Below are 19,782 nucleotides of genomic sequence, written 5' to 3' on the forward strand. Positions count from 1 at the left end.
TAATGGTGTTCAACGTGAAAAACTACATTACCCATTATTCCGCAAAAGAAATACACCAATCAGAGGATCATGACAAAGAAACTCTATGTATAACCTATACAGTTGAGGTCAAAAGTTTACATCGCCCTTTCAGAATCTGCAAACTGTTCATTTTACCAAAATACGAGGGATCATACAAACTGCATGTTATTTTTTTTATTTAGTACTGACCTGAATGAGATACTTATGTTTACATATAGTCCACAAGAGAAAATTATTGTTGAATTTATAAAAATGACCCCGTTCAAAAGTTTACATTGCTTGATTCTTAATACTGTGTTGTTACCAGCTGTATTTTTTTTTTCGTTTAGTGATAGTTGTTCATGAGTCCCTTGTTTGTCCTGAACAGTTCAACTGCCTGCTGTTCTTCAGAAAAATCATTCAGTTCCCACACGTTTTTTGGTTTTTCAGCATTTTTGTGTATTTGAACCCTTTTCAACAATGATTGTATGATTTTGAGGTTCATCTTTTCACATTGAGGACAACTGAGGGACTCATATGCAACTATTACAGAAGGTTCAAACGCTCACTGATGCTCCAGAAGGAAACACAATGCATTAAGAGCCAGGGGGTAAAAACCTTTTGAATTTGAAGATCAGGGTAAATTTAATTTATTTTGTCTTCTGGGAAACATGTAAGTATCTTCTGTAGCTTCTGAAGGGCAGTACTTAATGAAAAAATATGATATTTTGGCAAAATAAAAAAAAATGCACACTAGGGCTGCATGATTATGACAAAAATCATAATTGTCAATTATTCCCTTGAAATTGTAATTGTGATTGTTAATTACAATTATCACAATTTATACTTAATGATGTTTTGAATAGCTTGATATAATTGTTTAAAGCAACTGCATGCCACATTTTTATATATAGTTTATTTTGTAAATATAAAAAGTAAAAAATTAAAAATTAAAACAAAGAAAAAAAAAAAACCTTAAGATAACCTGTAGGAAAAATACACACACACTCTCTCTCTCTCACACACAAACACACACCCACACATCTTAAAAAAGCAGAATAACGTAAGTTTTTTTTTTTGTGTGTGTGGCATCTGTAATTGTAATCACTATTAGAAATTCGATTAATTGTGCAGCCCTAATGCACACATTTCCATTCTGTTCAAAAGGCTCTTAATGTGTTGTTTTAGTCAATAGTTTTTTTTATTTAGCATTATCATTTAACATTTTTTATCTGATTATGTCGTTCACAGTGGTTCATGGGATTGTAGTTCATTGTAGTTCTTTTCCTCACTAAAGCAGTTACATACACAGTCTTGCTTCAAATCAAAGTTTGTAATGTTGTGGTTCACCAAATAGCTAGTTGGTTTGGTTCATGGCTTACAATCTTTATCTTTAATAAAGACTTCTATAAAAATCTCTATGGAAAAAATTTACAGCAAATATACTTCCAGAACCAAAGCTGCTGAAAAAAAGTTGACAGGCACTGTTACTCTTGTGAACTGACACAGAAGAGAAATAATTGTTGAATAATCATTATTTTGTTATATAGGTCAGTAGTTTTCTTTGTGCACAAAAAGTATTCACGTAGCTTCATAACATTACACTGATGTCACATGGACTATTTTATTGATGTCTGTACTACCTTTCTAGGCCATGTCAGTTGCGTCGCTGTCTACACAGGGACAGAAAGCGCTCAGATTTCATCAAAAATATCTTAATATTATGTTCTAAAGATGAACAAAGGTCTTACAGGTTTGGAACGACATGAGGGTGAGTAATTAATGACAGAATTTTTATTTTTGGGTGAACTACCCCTTTAAGCCTGTGTTAGCATAATTGGCTAATCTTAAAAGAATATACTTCGTTTATTTGACAAAGCTTATCTGGCTAACCAAGTAAGCCAAGCTTAAAGAATAAAAAAAACAGAACATTTTATAACATTTCCAGCCTATTTCATAACTGTTTTTAACATTATCTTCCTCTAAAGAAGCTGAATTTTGTGTATTTTGAAATTTGGGTTTCAAAACACTGTTTTGTAAGCAGCGTGTCACCTTAATAAATTCACACATTTTGTTTATATTTAATAGACGCACCTTATTTTCCACTTTGCATAAGCTGGATATTAGTTTCACAGGTTTGCAGGGATTAAGAATAAACTGTGACATACGACGCCACAAGGCTCAGATTCTGGAGTTCAGACTTACCCTTTTTGTCAGCTGGGTGTCCATCATAAAGTTATGTACATGTTTTTCGGCTTTGGTTAATTCCAGTTTTTTTGCGACCACAGCGACCACCAAAGCAGTGCATCCGGCGCCCTGATGAAACAAAACAGCCGACTTAAGTATTCAGTGTAAAACAAACCCTACTTTACGCTGAGATACAGCACTTACCATAATGCCGGTCAGGAGACAGACTCCTTTCCCACAGTATGTATTGGGGACCATATCCCCATATCCAATGGTTAGAAAAGTTATTGAGATCAACCACATGGCTCCAAGGAAATTGCTGGTTACATCCATGTTGTCATGGTATCTAATAAGGGTAAAACGGCATTAGAAAAACAACTACAATTACTTTACACTCATCTATGACTGACTTAATTGTAAGTTAATCAACCAGCCATGAAAATTGTGCTAATTTGTCTCACATTATACATTTAAGTAGTGCTCGCTCCACTGCAGTAGTTGGACATGCTGTTGTTGCTGTAAGCTAATACTTAATTGGCTAATTGAGGGATCTAGCTGAGTTGGGACACAATTGACTCGGTTTCCAGACCTATTTAACTGCTGTTTAAAAGGTTACGTGGCTCGCAGAGGCCCTCCAGGTCTGCAACGTGAGAGATTTGATACTCTATAGGGTTCAACAGGTTGAGAGAAAGGCACAGTGTCTTTTTTCCTCTGAAATGATGCTATTTTGATACTTAGAGATCAGTTTCTAGAAAATGTGATTCTAAAGCAAATCATTGAAGTAAATAGTGAAATTGTAAATTATATAGCTAATATTAAAATAATAGGGTGTGTGTGTATATATATTAAATATATCATTAATAGAATAGAACAGAATAGAATATATACACTTAAATATGTACTGGCTAAAATGAAATATATATTTGCATTTTGTAAGAAACACTCACCAAAACATGAAATTATAAAAACTGTATAAAAAATTCTAACATTTTAAACGAATAGACTAGAATAGAATGGAATAGAATAGAATACACACATTTGAATATATATATTCTGAAATGTATACAATTTCTAAGAAACTCACCTAGTAATTGTGAATTACCAAAACATGAATTCATACTAACTGTAGAATTTAATAGAATAGAATAGAATAGAACAGAATATATAGACTTAAATATATATATTCTAAAATGTATTTATACATTTTCTAAGAAACTCACCTAGTAACTGTGAATTACCAAATCATGAATTCATTAAATTGTATAATTAAAAAAAACAAAACATATTAATAGAATAGAATAGAATAGGATAGAATAGAATATATACAATTGAATATATAAATTCAGAAATGTGTATATATACATTTTCTAAAAAAAACAAAAAAAAACTCACCTAGTAACTGTGAATTACCAAAACATTAATGTAATGATAATGTATTATGTAAAAAGGAATTATGTATTCACATTCTAAAATGTATATATACATTTTGTTAAAAAAAGAGAATTACCAAAACATGAAGTTATGATAACTGTATAATTTAAAAATGTAACATATTAATAGAATAGTATGTATATATATATATATATATATACACATATATATATATATATATATATACACATATACATATATACATATACACATATATATATATATATATATATATATATATATATATATATATATATATATATATATATACTTAAACATATATATTCAAAAATGCATATATACATTTTCTAAGAAACTCACCTAGTAACTGTGAATTACCAAAACATGAATTCACAATAACTGTATCATTTAAACAATATATAATCTATTATTAGAATAGAATATATTTTAATTTTAAAAACATGTTAATAGAATAGAATAGAATAGAATAGAATAGAATAGAATAGAATAAATATACATATTTATGTTTTTAATTATACAGTTTTTAATTATACATCATGAAGTCATGTTTTGGTAGAAACAAGTGTGTGTATATATATATATATATATAAATATAATATACATATGTGTGTATGTGTTGCATCCCAAGTCATACCCTGTATATATATATATATATATATATATATATAGGGTATGATTTACAACTATTTTTTACAACTAGTGTAGTTGTATTTATAACATTTTAAGTGTGTGCTAAAGACTCCCCATCAAAATTAACTTCCATAATCTACTGTCAGAGCAACAAAGCTGGCCACCTTTCGCACGCCCTCACAGTCCAGGCGGCGATGATCCACAGAGAAATGGTGAAGACCAGCAGCACTGTCCCAGGACAGATAGTCATGAGGGTCTTCATGACAAAGCGTGTGTTGAAGTTTATCTTATTGAGAGCACCGATACTGCGTGACGAAGCATCGGTGAACAGTTTGCTATGCAGCAGCATGACACGAGCAATGAGGTACAGACGGAGAAACATGGGAATGGACAGGATGATATCCACGTCGGCGTCCGTCTTAGACGGTGCGTAGGAAAAGGCTAGCCGCGCCGTCCACGTGAAAGTGTAGTTGCCCGGGATGGGGTGTATGGCGCACACCAAGATCTCCAGACAGATGAAGAAGATGCGTTCGTAGGTCATGGCTATCCTCCAGTCGTCTGCAGCGTTATCCACCATAAACAGCTATCGGGAGAAAAAAAACAAAAAAAAAAACAATTTCATCTTCTAGAAATGCAAAATTAAAAAAAGATTTTATTAACTTATTAAATGTAAAAAATAAAACCGATAGTGTAGATAGTGAGATGGGAGTTTTTTGACATACCCTAACTCTCTTTAAAGGAGAAGTCCACTTCCAGAACAACAATTTACGAATAATTTACTCACCCCCTTGTCATCCAAGATGTTCATGTCTTTCTGTCTTCAGTCGTAAAGAAATTATGGTTTTTGAGGAAAAAAATTTTGCATTTTTCTGCATATAATGGACTTCGTTGGTGCCCCGAATTTTAACTTCCAAAATGCAGTTTAAATGCAGCCCTCAAAGGGCTCTAAATGATCCCAGCCAAGGAAGAAGGATTTAGCGAAACGATCGGTCATCGGTTTTCGAAAAATAAAAATTTGTATACTTTTTAAAGCACAAAAGCTCATGTAGTACAGGCTCTGGGATGTACGTCCACAGGTCGTTCTTGAACGATTCGTTCAGTTCGATTCGTTCTGTACTGGAATTAGTTCACCTGTTTCGAGTCTCTGGGTTTTTCGAGTCGTTCGTTCATCTTATGGGGCTGTCACGTGATGCTGATTTTGCTGAAATGAATGAAATGACTCGAAAAAGATTCATTCATTTTGCTGAGCGAGACTCAAAGGTCAGAGTCAGTAAAATGATCCAAACTTCCCATCACTACTACGAATCACGTCTTCAAATCACCACAAGTTCATCGTCTGTGTACTCCGGCTCAAAAAGGTAGAGTATGTCGAAAAACTCCATGTTATATAGCTACAACTTAAGAATCGTCCGACATCGTTGTACCTTTTTGTTTGTAAACAGCGTTTGACTTACTTGCACTTTCTTAGTCTTTGTGCGTTTGCTTTGTAAACACTGGGACTGTGGTTCCGCCTACTTTCCGCATGACCCTTCGATGTGATTCAATAGTACGTGAACGCGCATCCCAGAGCCTGTGCTACATGAGCTTTTGTGCTTAAAGTATACAAATTTTTATTTTCCGGAAACAAAATGAAAGATCGTCTCGCTAGATAAGACTCTTCTTCCTCTGCTAAGATCGTTTAGATCGCATTTAAATTACATTTTGGAGGTTCAAAATCAGGGCACCAATGAAGTCCATTATATGGAGAAAAATCCTGAAATGTTTTCCTCACAAACCATAATTTCTTCACGACTGAAGACAAAAAGACATGAACATCTTGGATGACAAGGGGGTGAGTAAATTATTTGTGAATTGTTGTTCTGGAAGTGGACTCTCCAGAGTTCACACAGACCTAGACAAGAAGAGTGTTTAAGGTTAAAAAGTATATAAATTGTCAGTTTGTCTCAAAAACAACCGATTGTTTCACTAGATAAGACCAATCTTTCTTGGCTGGGATCGTTCAGAGCCCTTTGAAGCCGCATTTAAACTGCATTTTGGAAGTTCAAACTCGTGGGCACCATTGAAGTCCCATAACATGAACATCTTGGATAACAAAGGGGTGAGTAAATTATCTGTAAATATTTGTTCTGGAAGTGAACTACTCCCTTAATTTAAAATTAAAACTTTATTTAAATATTTAAATAATATTTAAATAATACATGCTTTTCTTATATTTCTTATACAATATTTTTGCACCTTTGCACCTTTTTTTAATTCAGTACACCTTATTTCCCTCACTAGCTGTAATTTCAACCTCGGCCTGTCAGCTTCTGCCAAGGTGCACTGCTCACTGGCTTCTCTCACGTGCCAGATACAGCCAGGTTTCTCTCCAATTGACCGGCGGGCTCTGGAGCCGCATTGCTTTTTTTTCTGCTTTCGCTACATAGAAAATCTCCCTCTTTCCGCTTCTCCCCAATCCCATCAATATTTCTGCCCAGTATGGATCTAGTTTGCTTCACAACAGCACAACAGTAAATGTTCACTTACTCAGCACCCTTGGTTCCAGAAGGGTTTTCCCTTTCAATTTCTCAGTATGTTATTCAAAACATTTTTAATTCATTTTCACATTTCTCTCAAGGAAGAAAACTCTCAACTGATGCTGTAACTATAAGAAACTCCCTCACCATACATATTACATTACAATAATATTAAAGTTAAAATGAATAACGGAGAACAAGTTATTTAAAGGGATAGTTCACCCAAGACCTTTGTTCATCTTCGGAACACAAATTAAGATATTTTGATGAAATCTGAGAGCTTTGTAACCCTGCATAGACAGCAACACAACTGACACGTTCAAGGCCCGGAAAGGTAGTAAGGACATTGTTAAAATAGTCCATGTGACATCAGTGGTTCAACTGTAATATTATGGAGCTACAAGACTACTGGACTACTATGCTGGACTACTTCTAATAAAATGAAAAAAAAAAAATACACAAATAACATTTAGACTGTGTTTCCAATTAAATAAAGCAGTAACTGATGTCATAAAATCATTAGTTTTGATTTAAAGGTCAGAAGCTATAGTTTTTACATGAATGGGAAAAAAAAAAAAAAAAAAAAAAAAATCACAAACATGACACTTATAAATGAATTAATTTTATATATATACTGATTCATTAATTCATGTGTAATATGTTATTGTTCTACAATTTTTTTTCAATTACAAGCTCTAAAAGATTTTCAGAATTTTTATTTTCAGAACTCTTGTTTCAGATCATCTACAAATGTTAAATCTTAAAATAAAATGTTAAAGGTTACCAATGCATTTTTTTTTGAGAAAAAAAGCAGAGACTGATATATAGTTTATGTATAGTTATTTTCAAAGATTCAATGTCCTGTCATTATAAAAGAAATTCATTATTGTTTATTTAATTCTAACAAGTAAGTTCTTGTTAAAAACTAACCAAAATAAAAATAATATGCATATAATTTCCGCTCAGGAAAGACTTGGTGTTTTTCAGAACAAAAGTATATATTTCAGTATTGCCATCGGATATCGGCCAAAATAAGTTGAAAAATGCCGGCATATTGGATATCGGCAAAAATCCAATATTGTGCATCCCTATTCAATATCTATTTATTTTCAGATAAACACCCAAATAAAAATATGAGGTGTACAAATGTTTAATGTATTAAAAAAAAGGTCTACAAACATTTTTGCAGGTTTTGCAACAGATTTTAAAAAAATACACTGTAAAAATTATTTTTCAAAGATTAGAGTATGTTTTACAAGAAACCCCTAATTTAGTCTACTTTTTGTAATTAATTGTGTAATTTACTATCAATTGACTATCAAACTATACAACTATAACTATATTTATACTCCAATTTGTTGCTGAAATATAAACTAAATCTATAAAATATACATAAAATACAATTTAAAAAATTTTTTTTTTTAAATTTGTTTAAATTAAATGTGATTTATTCAAACATACTCAACATTAAATCAAATAACAGAAATTGGACGCAGAGACTTAAATAAAGCAAAACAGGTACTACTCATCCCAAAACTAACTAAAAAAAAATTAATTAAATTAATTTTAAAAAAATAGTAAATTATCAATTTTCACTTGTCATTGATTTTTTTTTGTACAAAAACAATACATTTTATGTCTATTGCAAAATATTGAGATATATACAAATATGTAAGCAATTTGAGAGTGTAGGGAAACTCCTTTCATTTGAGTGCTTTTAATGTGCTTTCTGTTTCCAAAGCAACAGCGACTTCTCTGATTGGCTGAGGTCTTTTCAGCATTATGGGAAGTGTAGTTCTTTACTAAAAATTCTTAAAGGGATAGTTCACCCAAAATGAAAATTCTGTCATTTATTACTCACCCTCATGTCGTTCCAAACCCGTAAGACCTTCGTTCATCTTCGGAAAAACAAATTAAGATATTTTTGATGAAATCTGACAGCTATCTGACCCTGACAGCAATGCAACTGACACATTCAAGGCCCAGAAAGGTAGTAAGGACAGCTTAAAAATAGTCCATGTGACATCAGTGGTTCAACTTTAATGTTATGAAACTACGAGAATACTTTTTATGTGCAATGTTATTTTTGTTTTCTTTACGCTCAAAAAGAAGCTTTATAAAATTCAGACTGAAAATTTAAGGTTGAAAATATCTTAATTTGTGTTCTGAAGATGAACGAAGGTCTAACAGGTTTGGAACAACATTAGGGTGAGTAATTAATGACAGAATTATAATTTCTGGGTGAACTATTACTTTAAGCGAAGTTGAAATCACACTGATCTTGATACAGTAGGTTTGTCTTGAGGCGTGAAAGGTTTGTGTGTTATCGTTAAAAATCTACTTCTCTTTGGAAATAATGAATGGGATTTAACTTCCGGAAGCCGTCTGTTGCGCTCAACCCTCCCTAACGGTCTGTGCCGATCGGCTGCGGTTTCTTCCTGTGCATTCAATCACCTCAAGGTACTGACAGCCAACATCAGCGTGAGATATTTCACCAGAGCCGTGCAGTCAGCACAATTCAGAGGCTTCTGCTGACAGACTTTATGCAACGAGACTGTGGCTATCTGATATGAGAAAAGGTGCAAATGATAAACCCGTGATCCAACGTGCGAACGGCTTTCCCGCCTTCTTACAGCACCGGCCTATTTCACGAGTAATGGGTTTATGCTGTGCATAACCAAATTATTCTTTAATATGACTCTTGCTTAAGGCTCTGAAAGGCTGCTTCAGTGCTGTCCTGTGGTTCTGTCCTCATGTAGTACTGCACGTACAAAACCTTAATGTTTGGAGAGTTTAATCACATTTGTGGTCAGTTATTTACTTCACAGTGTCTGGATCATATGGGCGACAAAGGGGCAGATGTTCAAATAAATCAAATGACGTCAAACCTGGCAGAGGATAAACAGAAATATTATAATATAAACCGACACACTGATAAATGACCTTGATTTAGACTAAATTCCTAATCTCTAAACTCATCATTAAGAAAAACAGCTCCTCTTCTGGAGGCTAATGTATTCATGTATTCAGTGATAATGCATTAAAACATTAAGTAAATCTGAGTGCTGCTTGAAGTGACTTCCAGTGCATTGCTATGTCTTTGTTAATGGCTTGAGTAATTATTAGCACATTGATATGCTGTTGTTACCATAGATATGTATACGTAGATTCTCCATTCCACGCACATTGAAGTGTCTGCCATCAGTGTCATCACTTACAGTTAAAAAAAAAAAAATAAATAAATAAATAAATAAATCAATGAGTTTCCCAAGATGTCACATTTAGTGCCCATTATGCACTAATATGAAAATATATACAATAAACAGAAATATTTACCCACTTATATTTACTAAAATATTTTTATAGAAAACAGAAAAAATATTTTATATATTTTAAACACATTTTAAGCAACATTTTTGCTGAATTTACTTACTTTTTTTTTAACATAAATCAAAGGCACTTTGCTAAATGAAATTATATATTACCTGGTTTAAAAAAAATCCAAATACGTAAATATTGAGATATTAAATATCTTAAAAAGGCTAAAAAATATTGAGTTATTTTGCAAAGCCTTACTTAATTTTTAGGGTTTTTTAAACACATAGCACTGAAACCCTATTGTAATTGTTAGAGTGGCCAACGATCAGCAATCTCCACATAAAACTGATCGGGCAGACCAAACCGGAAGTCGTAGAGACTTGAAACTTGGAGGGATGGTAGTGCTCCCTCCATCTACAACGTCAACAAGACTCGCCCCAATCGGATTGACGGGGGCGCTACAGCGATCAAAAGTATGAAATTGCTCATCATCCTTGGCTCACGCCAGACAAAACGAATGCTTGGATTCATCCGTCACCCTGGCAGAATTCTCAGGTATTTAACATTTTTTGAAAAACTTACTTTTGTGAACTAGTCCTAGGTTTTTCGCCCAATCTGAACCAAACCAGTGGAGGAAGATTCTTTGAGTGAATATCAATAGCTATCAAAAAAAAGTTGAACTTTCGACTCTCCGTTGCAAAGGGGTGCCAAAACATTCAAAAGGGGCAGGGCTGCTTTTACAAAAAAGGCTATAACTTTAGAATGGAATGAGATATCTTTGCCAAACTCACAACATGCATGTAAGAGCTGAATCTGAGGTCAAATAAAAAAAATGTGGAGCTTGGCCACTTGGTGGTGCTTTAAAAGTGAAAAAATGTCTATAAGGACATTTGCATACCTAAAAAAACATGGCCCGCCATCAGCTGATGAGGGTTGAGCACGTATTAGACAAGCTTAACGAAGGCTGACTGGAACAAAACTTGGTGGGTCTGTTCGACTTTTTAAAGAATTTTAAAGAAATAGGTCACTGGGGGGCCATATTACATCTTTTAAGAGTGTAAATAATCGTATATTGCATGGTTTTTCACACATACACATGATATTCATATTCTATAATAGACATCCTAGTTCCGAACAACTTTGCTTCTAGAACCACTGCTGTCAATCAAAACAGCAGTTTGAGAAGATGTGAAAAACCTACTTTTGCAAACTAGTCCTACATTTCTTGCTCAATCTGGAAAAACTGCACAATTTCCTGGACTCTCTAGGTCAATAATTATCAAAAAAATTTTAAATTTGCCCTTTGGGGTCGTTTAGAAAAGGGGCCTGTCCAAATTTACCCAAAGGCCTATAAAGCCTAAAGGAAAACTCAAAACTTCACAAAAGTAGGTGAGCACATGCAACAGCTGATTCTAAATTCACACGCAAAGCTTTAGGGAGATCAGGCCACAGCTGGCGCTATAACAGTCATCAGCACTAAAAAACATCATATCTCTATGGTAAATTATCAGGATTTGCCAAAAAAAAAAAAAAAAAAAAAAAAAAAAAAATTATATATATATATATATATATAATAAATTAAAAAAATATTTTTTTTTTCATATGTGCTTAAATGTCCTAAAGCGCTTGAACCCCGGTAATCGCTGCTTGCAGCTACATTTTATAATACTTTTATAATACTAACATTTAAACTTACTTATTCAATTACAAAAATTCAATTGCAAAAACAGCATTGGAGTCATTATGTTTGATTAATTACAGTACATCAGTCAGCTCAAACTATCCATTTTAAATCAATGTATCAATTAATAATATATCAATTAACTTAATTATTTGCTTATAATGTCACTCACAAATATTTGACTTTTTTTTTCATATATTAAAATAATTACACACATACACACACACACACACACACATATATATTTTACACTAAATATGCTAAATTCACTTGGCTACGAGCTGCTGATTACAGTATGGTATACATGACTGAATCTGTTTAATTAATTTTATAGCAAATACATTAATATTGAAATATTAAATATCAAAATATTGAACTATTTTGCGAAGCCTTAGTATGAGCAACAATAATTATTGGTAATATTAATGCTTGCTTTGCAATCATCACTAAAAATGAATTACAGGGAATTTTAGTCAAACTGATTGGTATTTTTATTTATTTACTTTTTTCTGAGCTTTTTTCAGTAACAATTATTTTAAGGTACAGCAACTGTCAAAAATATTTTTTATATTTTTATATAATATATATTTCTTTTTTATTTTTTTTAATAAAAGTTTTTTATTGTATAAAAAAATACATATTGTCATACGTGTCATATTAGTACATAAAGAGCCTACATTAAAATGATTAAATATTCTTTATTTAACTACATTTTATCATTTTTTACATTAAATACAATAAGCTTCATTAGTTAACATTAGTTAACATGAACTAAGAATGAACAATACTTCTACAGCATTTATCAATCTTAGTTAGTTAATGTTAATTTCACTAATGCATTATTAAAATCACAATTAGTTGTGCTTTTAATAATAATGCACTGTGAACTAACATGAACAAACTGAACGACTGTATTTTTATTTACTAATGATTAATAAATACTGTAATAAATGTGTTGTTCATTGTTCGTTCATGGTAGTTAAAACATTAACCAATGTTAACAAATGACACCTTATTGTAAATAGGTACCAATTTATTAAACATTGCTTTTACCTGATTGAAAAAAAAAAATGTTTTAAGCCATTTTAGAGAAAAGTACATAAACATTTACATAGTGATACTTAATTACTGAGCTATTTTGCCCAAGCTTACTTGTGCAATAACAATTAATGATAATAGTAATGATTTCTTTAGCAACCATCAATATAAATCTTGAATCATTTGGACAGAAAATAAATCCTTCATGTCTCAAAGCTTTTAGCAGGGTTTTTTTTAGCCAAAAACTATAATGACAAAATAAACATCCTGTTTTAGACCCTTGTAGTACCACCTACACATGTTAGTCACATGAATCACACGGCCTTAAAATACGGCACAAATCCCTCACATTCATACGACGCACATGCGAACACAAAACACACTCCTACAACACATCCAAATTCAAACATAGCAAAAAAACATCAAAAACATAGGATTCTATCCAAAATAAAACCAGGCCTCGCTGGTAAAATAATCAAACCTAATCACGTTTGGACATTCTTGTCTACACTGACTCATGACGGAAATCGTAAGAGCAGAAGAAAGGGAGATTTGAGCAGATAAGACACATCAAGTGTCCTAAAAGGCCTGACAATTGCCAGAGATGCTGTAACATTAACCAGCCTGTCTGTTAGTTTAGGCTGTTGTTCGACTTTCCGTGCGAGTGTAACTTAGACAGCGAAACACAAGCTGCCTTTCCGAACGGTGACAGACGCTATCTTACTCAAAGCTTAGCAACGACAACAAGCAGCAACAAACCACATATCCTGCACAAAGGACGATAAGCGTGAAGCTTTAATTTTGTTTATATGAGGAAAACATGTCACGAAGCCACCGCTTTCAACTTACTAGCTTCAAAACGGAGCAATTAAACATTTAAAATGGGTTATGTAAGGAAACCTTACTTGGTAGGTAAAACCAATTATGGTAATGGACGACCTGCAATACAATACTCGAGGGTGCTTCACCTTCAAGCATCCAATATTCTAACTGAGTGCTTGAGCGAGTAGTTATGGAAAAATGCTGAATTTGACAACAGAGGGGAAGGTGCACGTGTAATGGCCTGGTTACAACAGCTAAGGGTCGTAGCTGATAACCTCAACAAGTCTGAGAGCATGACTGCCGCAACTCATTCAACCAAGAGAAAGCGGCAGTGCGAAATATAGATAAAAATAATAACTGAGCAAATAAAATGACTAATTGTAGATTTCCTGCCTTCTGCTAAAGCATCATGAACAATTTTAGTAAAATAGAATGGTATTTTTTTTTTTTTAAGTCTGAGAGCTAAATTTCTTCAGTGCCAATTATTTCAAGGTATGAAAATTGTTGTTGAGCAATAATAATTAATGGTAACAGCAATGCTTGTTTCAATCATTGCTAAAAATGATTTAGGAAAAATTTTGTCACTTTACCATAGGGTTCATTAGTTAACATTAGTCAACTATTTTAATTAACATGACCTAAGAATAAACAATACTTCTACAACATTTATTAATCTTAGTTAATGTTAATTTTAGCACTTACTAGTGCATTATTAAAATCACAAGTTGTGTTTATTAACATTAGTTAATGCACTGTGAACCAACATGAACAAACAATGAACAACTGTATTTTTATTAACTAACATTAACAAAGATTAATAAATACTGTAATAAATGTATTGTTCATTGTTCGTTCATGTTAGTTAATACATTAACTAATGTTAACAAATGACACATTATAAAGTGTTATGATTTCAAATTATTATTATTACTTTTTTTTCATTTTTGAGCACTAAATTTATTCAATGCCAATTATTTTAAGGCATTAAAGTGGTCGAAAAATCATCTTTTATGTTTTGTAATACTTTTAAGAATTTCAACTGTGCACCAGTATGAGCAGTAATAATCAATGGTACGGCTTGCTTTAGCACCCATCACTTAAAAAAATGTGGAAAAATGTAGTCAAATCTATTGATATTTTTAGGGATTTAAAAAAAATTGAGCTGAAAATTTCCTCACTGCCAATTATTTTAAAGGCATGGAAATTGTATAATTAATTTTTATAATAGATTAGAATTTAAAATTTAATATATATATATATATATATATTATATATATTATTTAATTTCATTTTCATTTAATTTTATTTTCGTTTTTATAGCAAAAACAGCATTCGAGTTGTTACGTTTGATTAATTTATATGAATCAGTTCAAGCTGTCCATTGCAAATCAATACAATACCTTAATACAATTAATACAATACCTTAACATTATTTTATATTTTTAATTTAACATTTTTATAGCAAATTAGAGTTGTATTCGTGAGATTGATTCATTTACATGAGTAATTCCATTCACAATTTAATTCAATGATTCGCTTCATGTGGTATTTTTCATATACTTTATTAAAGCGTTACATTAATATATTATAATGCAGGTAAATATTGTCGTTTAGCACATTTAGGAAATGAATATAAAACATTAAATATAATTCTTGTGTTTGTTTCATAAAAACACCGCCTACATGCCTTGCTTATTTTTAAACAACGATTTTTTAAATAGTATTTTCTTGTTGCATTGTTTTTTTTTGAATCCCCTTTAAAGTAATATATGTGACCCTGGACCACAAAACCAGTCATGAGGGTCACTTTTTTCAAATCGGGATTTATACATCATTGATGTACGGTTTGTTATGATAGGACAATATGCGGCAGAGATTCAACTATTTGAAAATCTGGAATCTGAACAAAAAAAAAAAAATCTAAACATTGAGAAAATCGCCTTCAAATTTGTCCAAATGAAGTTTTTACAATGTATATTACTAGTCAAAAATTAAGTTTTGATTTACTTACAGTAGGAAATTTACAAAGTATCTTCATGGTACATGATCTTTACTTAAAGGAACACTCCACTTTTTTTGAAAATAGTCTCATTTTCGAACAGTTGCGTTTTTTCTGTTTTCGAATCCATTCAGCCGATCTCCAGGTCTGGCGGTAGCACTTTTAGCACAGCTTAGCATAGATCATTGAATCCGATTAGACCGTTAGCATCTCGCTCAAAAATGACCAAAGAGTTTAAATTAAAAAATATATATATATCAAAACTCTTTGGTCATTTTTGAGCAAGATGCTAACGGTCTAATCAGATTCAATGATCTGTGTTAAGCTATGCTAAAAGTGCTACCGCCAGACCTGGAGATCGCCTGAATGGATTCGAAAACGGTAAAACTCAACTGTTTAACTCTAGGGGAGTTGGACAATGAGCCTATTTTCAAAAAAATATTGAGTGTTCCTTTAACATCCTAATGAGTTTTGGCATAAAAGAAAAATCGATAATTTTGACCCATTTAATGTATTTTTGGCTATTGCTAAAAATTTACCTGTGCTACTTAAGACAGGGTCACATATGGCAATTATGCAATTATATCTGAAATTACTGAAAGTATTTTTTTGTTTATAATGTTGTTTAAAATTACCATTTCTATGAATTTTAACTGGATAATTTAAAGAACAGAAACTAAAATTATATGGCTGAACCAATGCTGGTTCAAACGGTAAACTGGACTTTATTTACACAGTAGGTCTATCCACCTTTTTCTTCCCATGAGATGGGACATGGCCATTTGTAAATGTTATGGATCTGGCTTACGGTAATTTTGCTCTTGATATTGCAAATTGGTGTGTCTTACCATATTATTTCAATGTATTATCTTAATTACGAGCACACTGGTTTGTAGTGCCAACAGTTTTACCATTTACTGCACGCTGTTATTCTTCCCATTATTTCCCCATAGCGGATAATGAACTGGAAGTCTCACCCTAAGCTGGCGAATTAACCAACTGACGGCCGGTAACAGAAACCAGAGACGCTAAAGACGAATGCAAAGAGAAGAAAATACTGTAGCAAGCAGAGCAAACTCACTGTTAACGATGTGAATAATACAAGAAGAAAATTCTAAATAATGAACTGGGGCTGAGAGTTTACATGAATGCATTTCTGAGGGGAACTGACTATCTTCAGAAAAGTTTAAATGATATATTCTTCTCATCTTACCTCCATATAATCCAATGAAATGTAGTTCATTACACTTAAATCAAACCGCAATATGGACTAGTATCTGCAAATGTTACACCGCAAAAATGCCATTTAAATGTGAATCCTGCATGTTCTGCGTGTCTCTGTTTTAATGAATGGAGCGCGCGTGACGCCCGTGGTGCTTTCAGCGTCTGTCGTCTCACTAAATGAGGACATAAATACATGAACAATATCTGCTGAGAGTCACTTCATGAGCATTTGACCGTTTCGTTTTAGAAAAACTAGCTTTATATCATATATACACACAGAAATATAAAGGTAGACATGGCAACCCGTCAAAATAAAAGTCTGGTTTAACTTGAAGACATTGTGCCAGATATATAAATTACTACTATTACTACTACTACTAAAATGAAACAAACATTATTTTTTAGGGTATAATCACACAACATTTCTTCCATGTTTTAATTTTTATAATAAAAATAGTACGTTCTCCTTTGTTTGGCAAAAATAATAGTAATTAAAAGATAAATGAAATTAATGTTTTATGCCTTCATTTGATAACCAGAACATTTTAAATACACAACATAGAATTTCTGAAGGTACAATTTTTTTGAATAAATTTAAATCAATTTAAACAAATTAAGTATGCATTCAAATAATTAGACATGCTAAAACAGAATTTAATAACGATAAAACGTGGTGAGAAAAAGGGCCCTAAACATGTCACTTTTGTTAAACCCTAAATAAATTGATGTGAAATCACATATTTTTTATTTTTTTTATTAATTAGACATGCTCTTCGATTAATAAAATGTAATTTAACCATTAAAAAGGAGGTGAGAAAAACTAAAACAGGAAAAAACGGAATGTGAAAAAAAATAAAACGTATTTCATAGGGCCCTGCATCTACTGTTTTTGTTTCGTGCAGATGTTTTATGTAGCAAAATATCACAAAGCCAAGGTCAGACCATTCTGTTTTTGCCAATTTACATCAAAAGCTTCTCATGCTGTATGTATGTTTGTTTGGTTCATGATTAAAATGCTGTGCTTCTGCTAGTGTTTCTGATTTCTGATTAATATAAAGACACAGTCCGGGGGGAAAAAACATTTTAAAAGAAAAAAAAGGTGATAAATATTTTTGGTCAAAGATTTAATTTAGTTGATGGTTTCTGACTCATCAATATTCTGAATTTTTCTCTAGTCTGTTACTTCAACTTCTGACGCATATAAATTGCTACATGAAAGAGTGCAGGTAGATTTGTAGTAGTAGTTCCATCACCCCCGGCCTGGTCTAATACAGTTGCAGTAAGTCCTATGAGATACAGCACTCAGCCGGAATGATGGATGCAAGGCTGACTTTGGCAGAGCATGTGGATTAATGAAAAGCGCAATAAAAAACGGCCTAAACTGATCGGCACAACACAAGGTCGATGGCTCTTCTGAAACAGCCACACTCACTGTTGCTTCAGCAGAGCCGAACTCTGTTAAAACACAGTGACAACACAATAATCTATCGAACACGTGTCCGTACAGGGGGCTCGCTGCCTAGCGCTCCTGTTTTCGCCTCGCGTCGCCTTGACAAGGGCACGGACAAAAGGTCGTCTGCCTTTGTGCTCTCCGTCTGTCTAGTAGGCAGCAGGGGTTGGTTACTGGTTTCAGAAGAGCTCAATATAACTAATGGAGCATGGCTCAATATTTAATCTGTGTAATGTAGAGAATGGGAACATATATCTTGTCGCTAAGAAAAGAAATCGCTCAATCTCATTAGAGAATTAGGTAGAGAGGTTCAGCCCAATTACAAATTAATGCAATGGTTAATTTATGATATCAAAGTGGGTCCTAAGAGGCCACTTTGCTAAGTAAATCCTCAGTTGTAGGTTGCTTTCAGCTTTCAAGTTTCTTTGAAGGAGGACCCGCGTGCTTTCAGAGTTTGCATTTGTGTAATTGAACGCTGCGAGAAAAGGATGACAGCTGTTGTATTATTAACTTAACTGTAACCTAATTTAACACTTTTCTCTAGCAATTTCAATTACACATGCATCAAAAAATAACACATAAAAGCCATTTCAGATGAAATTCATTCAAGCAGTAAATTGCTTAGTTTCATTTTAAAACATTTGTAACATCTCAGGAAAAAATAACAGAAATTATATTAAATTAAATTCTTACAATGAATGAAATTGAATGTTTTGGTTGAAAAAAAGCTGTAATTGAAAATTATTTTCATAATGTTCTGCCAGAAATCATTAAATTAGTGTAGATGCTCTATAAATTAAATTAAATTAAATTGTAATACTTTACAATTAGATTTATTCACTAAGAATGAACAATATTTCTACAGCATTTATTAATCTTAGTTAATAAATTAGTCAAGATTTACTATTGCATTTTTTAAATTATTTTAAAAAGTTGCTTGTTAACATTAGTTAATGCACTATAAACTGACACAAACTAACAATGAACGACTGTATTTTTTTAAATAACTTAACTTTAATTAACTAAATTTCTTGAAATTACATTTATTTTAAGATATTTGAAATATAATATAATATAATGGTCTGTCCGGAACTGTAATACCTTAGTATTTTTATGGGCTAAATTAAATTAAATTAAATTAAACTTTAAATAAATTAAATTATTGTTGATCCTACTCCCTATACTAAAACATTATGGAGTATAAAATATATATATATATATATATATATATATATATATATATATATATATTTTTTTTTTTTTTTTTGCTCACTAAATTTTGTCAAGTTATTTGAAATTATTGAAAATTGTTTTTATAATGTTATGTCTGAAATGATTAAACTTTAGTATTTTTATGGGCTAAATTACAGTGGATATGCTCTATAAATTAAATTAAATTAAATTAAATTAAATTAAATTAAATTAAATTAAATTAAATTAAATTAAATTAAATTGTTGACCCTATGCATTATACTAAAACATTACAGAGAATAGTAGTAAAATG

General features: G+C 32.0%; 1 protein-coding gene across 2 annotated transcripts in view; it reads right to left on the reverse strand.

Moving 5' to 3' along the window:
- Positions 1 to 19,782, reverse strand: part of kcnn2 (potassium calcium-activated channel subfamily N member 2) — a 56,824-nt gene that overhangs the window by 26,729 nt on the left and 10,313 nt on the right. For both annotated transcript variants that reach the window (XM_051121799.1, XM_051121798.1), the window contains exons 3-5: positions 4,395 to 4,813; positions 2,392 to 2,533; positions 2,206 to 2,316 (exon numbers count right to left, since the gene is read on the reverse strand). In XM_051121799.1, the coding sequence (XP_050977756.1) occupies positions 2,206 to 2,316; positions 2,392 to 2,533; positions 4,395 to 4,813 (672 nt within the window). The remainder of the gene's footprint in view (positions 1 to 2,205; positions 2,317 to 2,391; positions 2,534 to 4,394; positions 4,814 to 19,782) is intronic.

This window comes from Labeo rohita, chromosome 10 (genome assembly GCF_022985175.1).
Source record: "Labeo rohita strain BAU-BD-2019 chromosome 10, IGBB_LRoh.1.0, whole genome shotgun sequence".
NCBI classification, from domain to species: domain Eukaryota; kingdom Metazoa; phylum Chordata; class Actinopteri; order Cypriniformes; family Cyprinidae; genus Labeo; species Labeo rohita.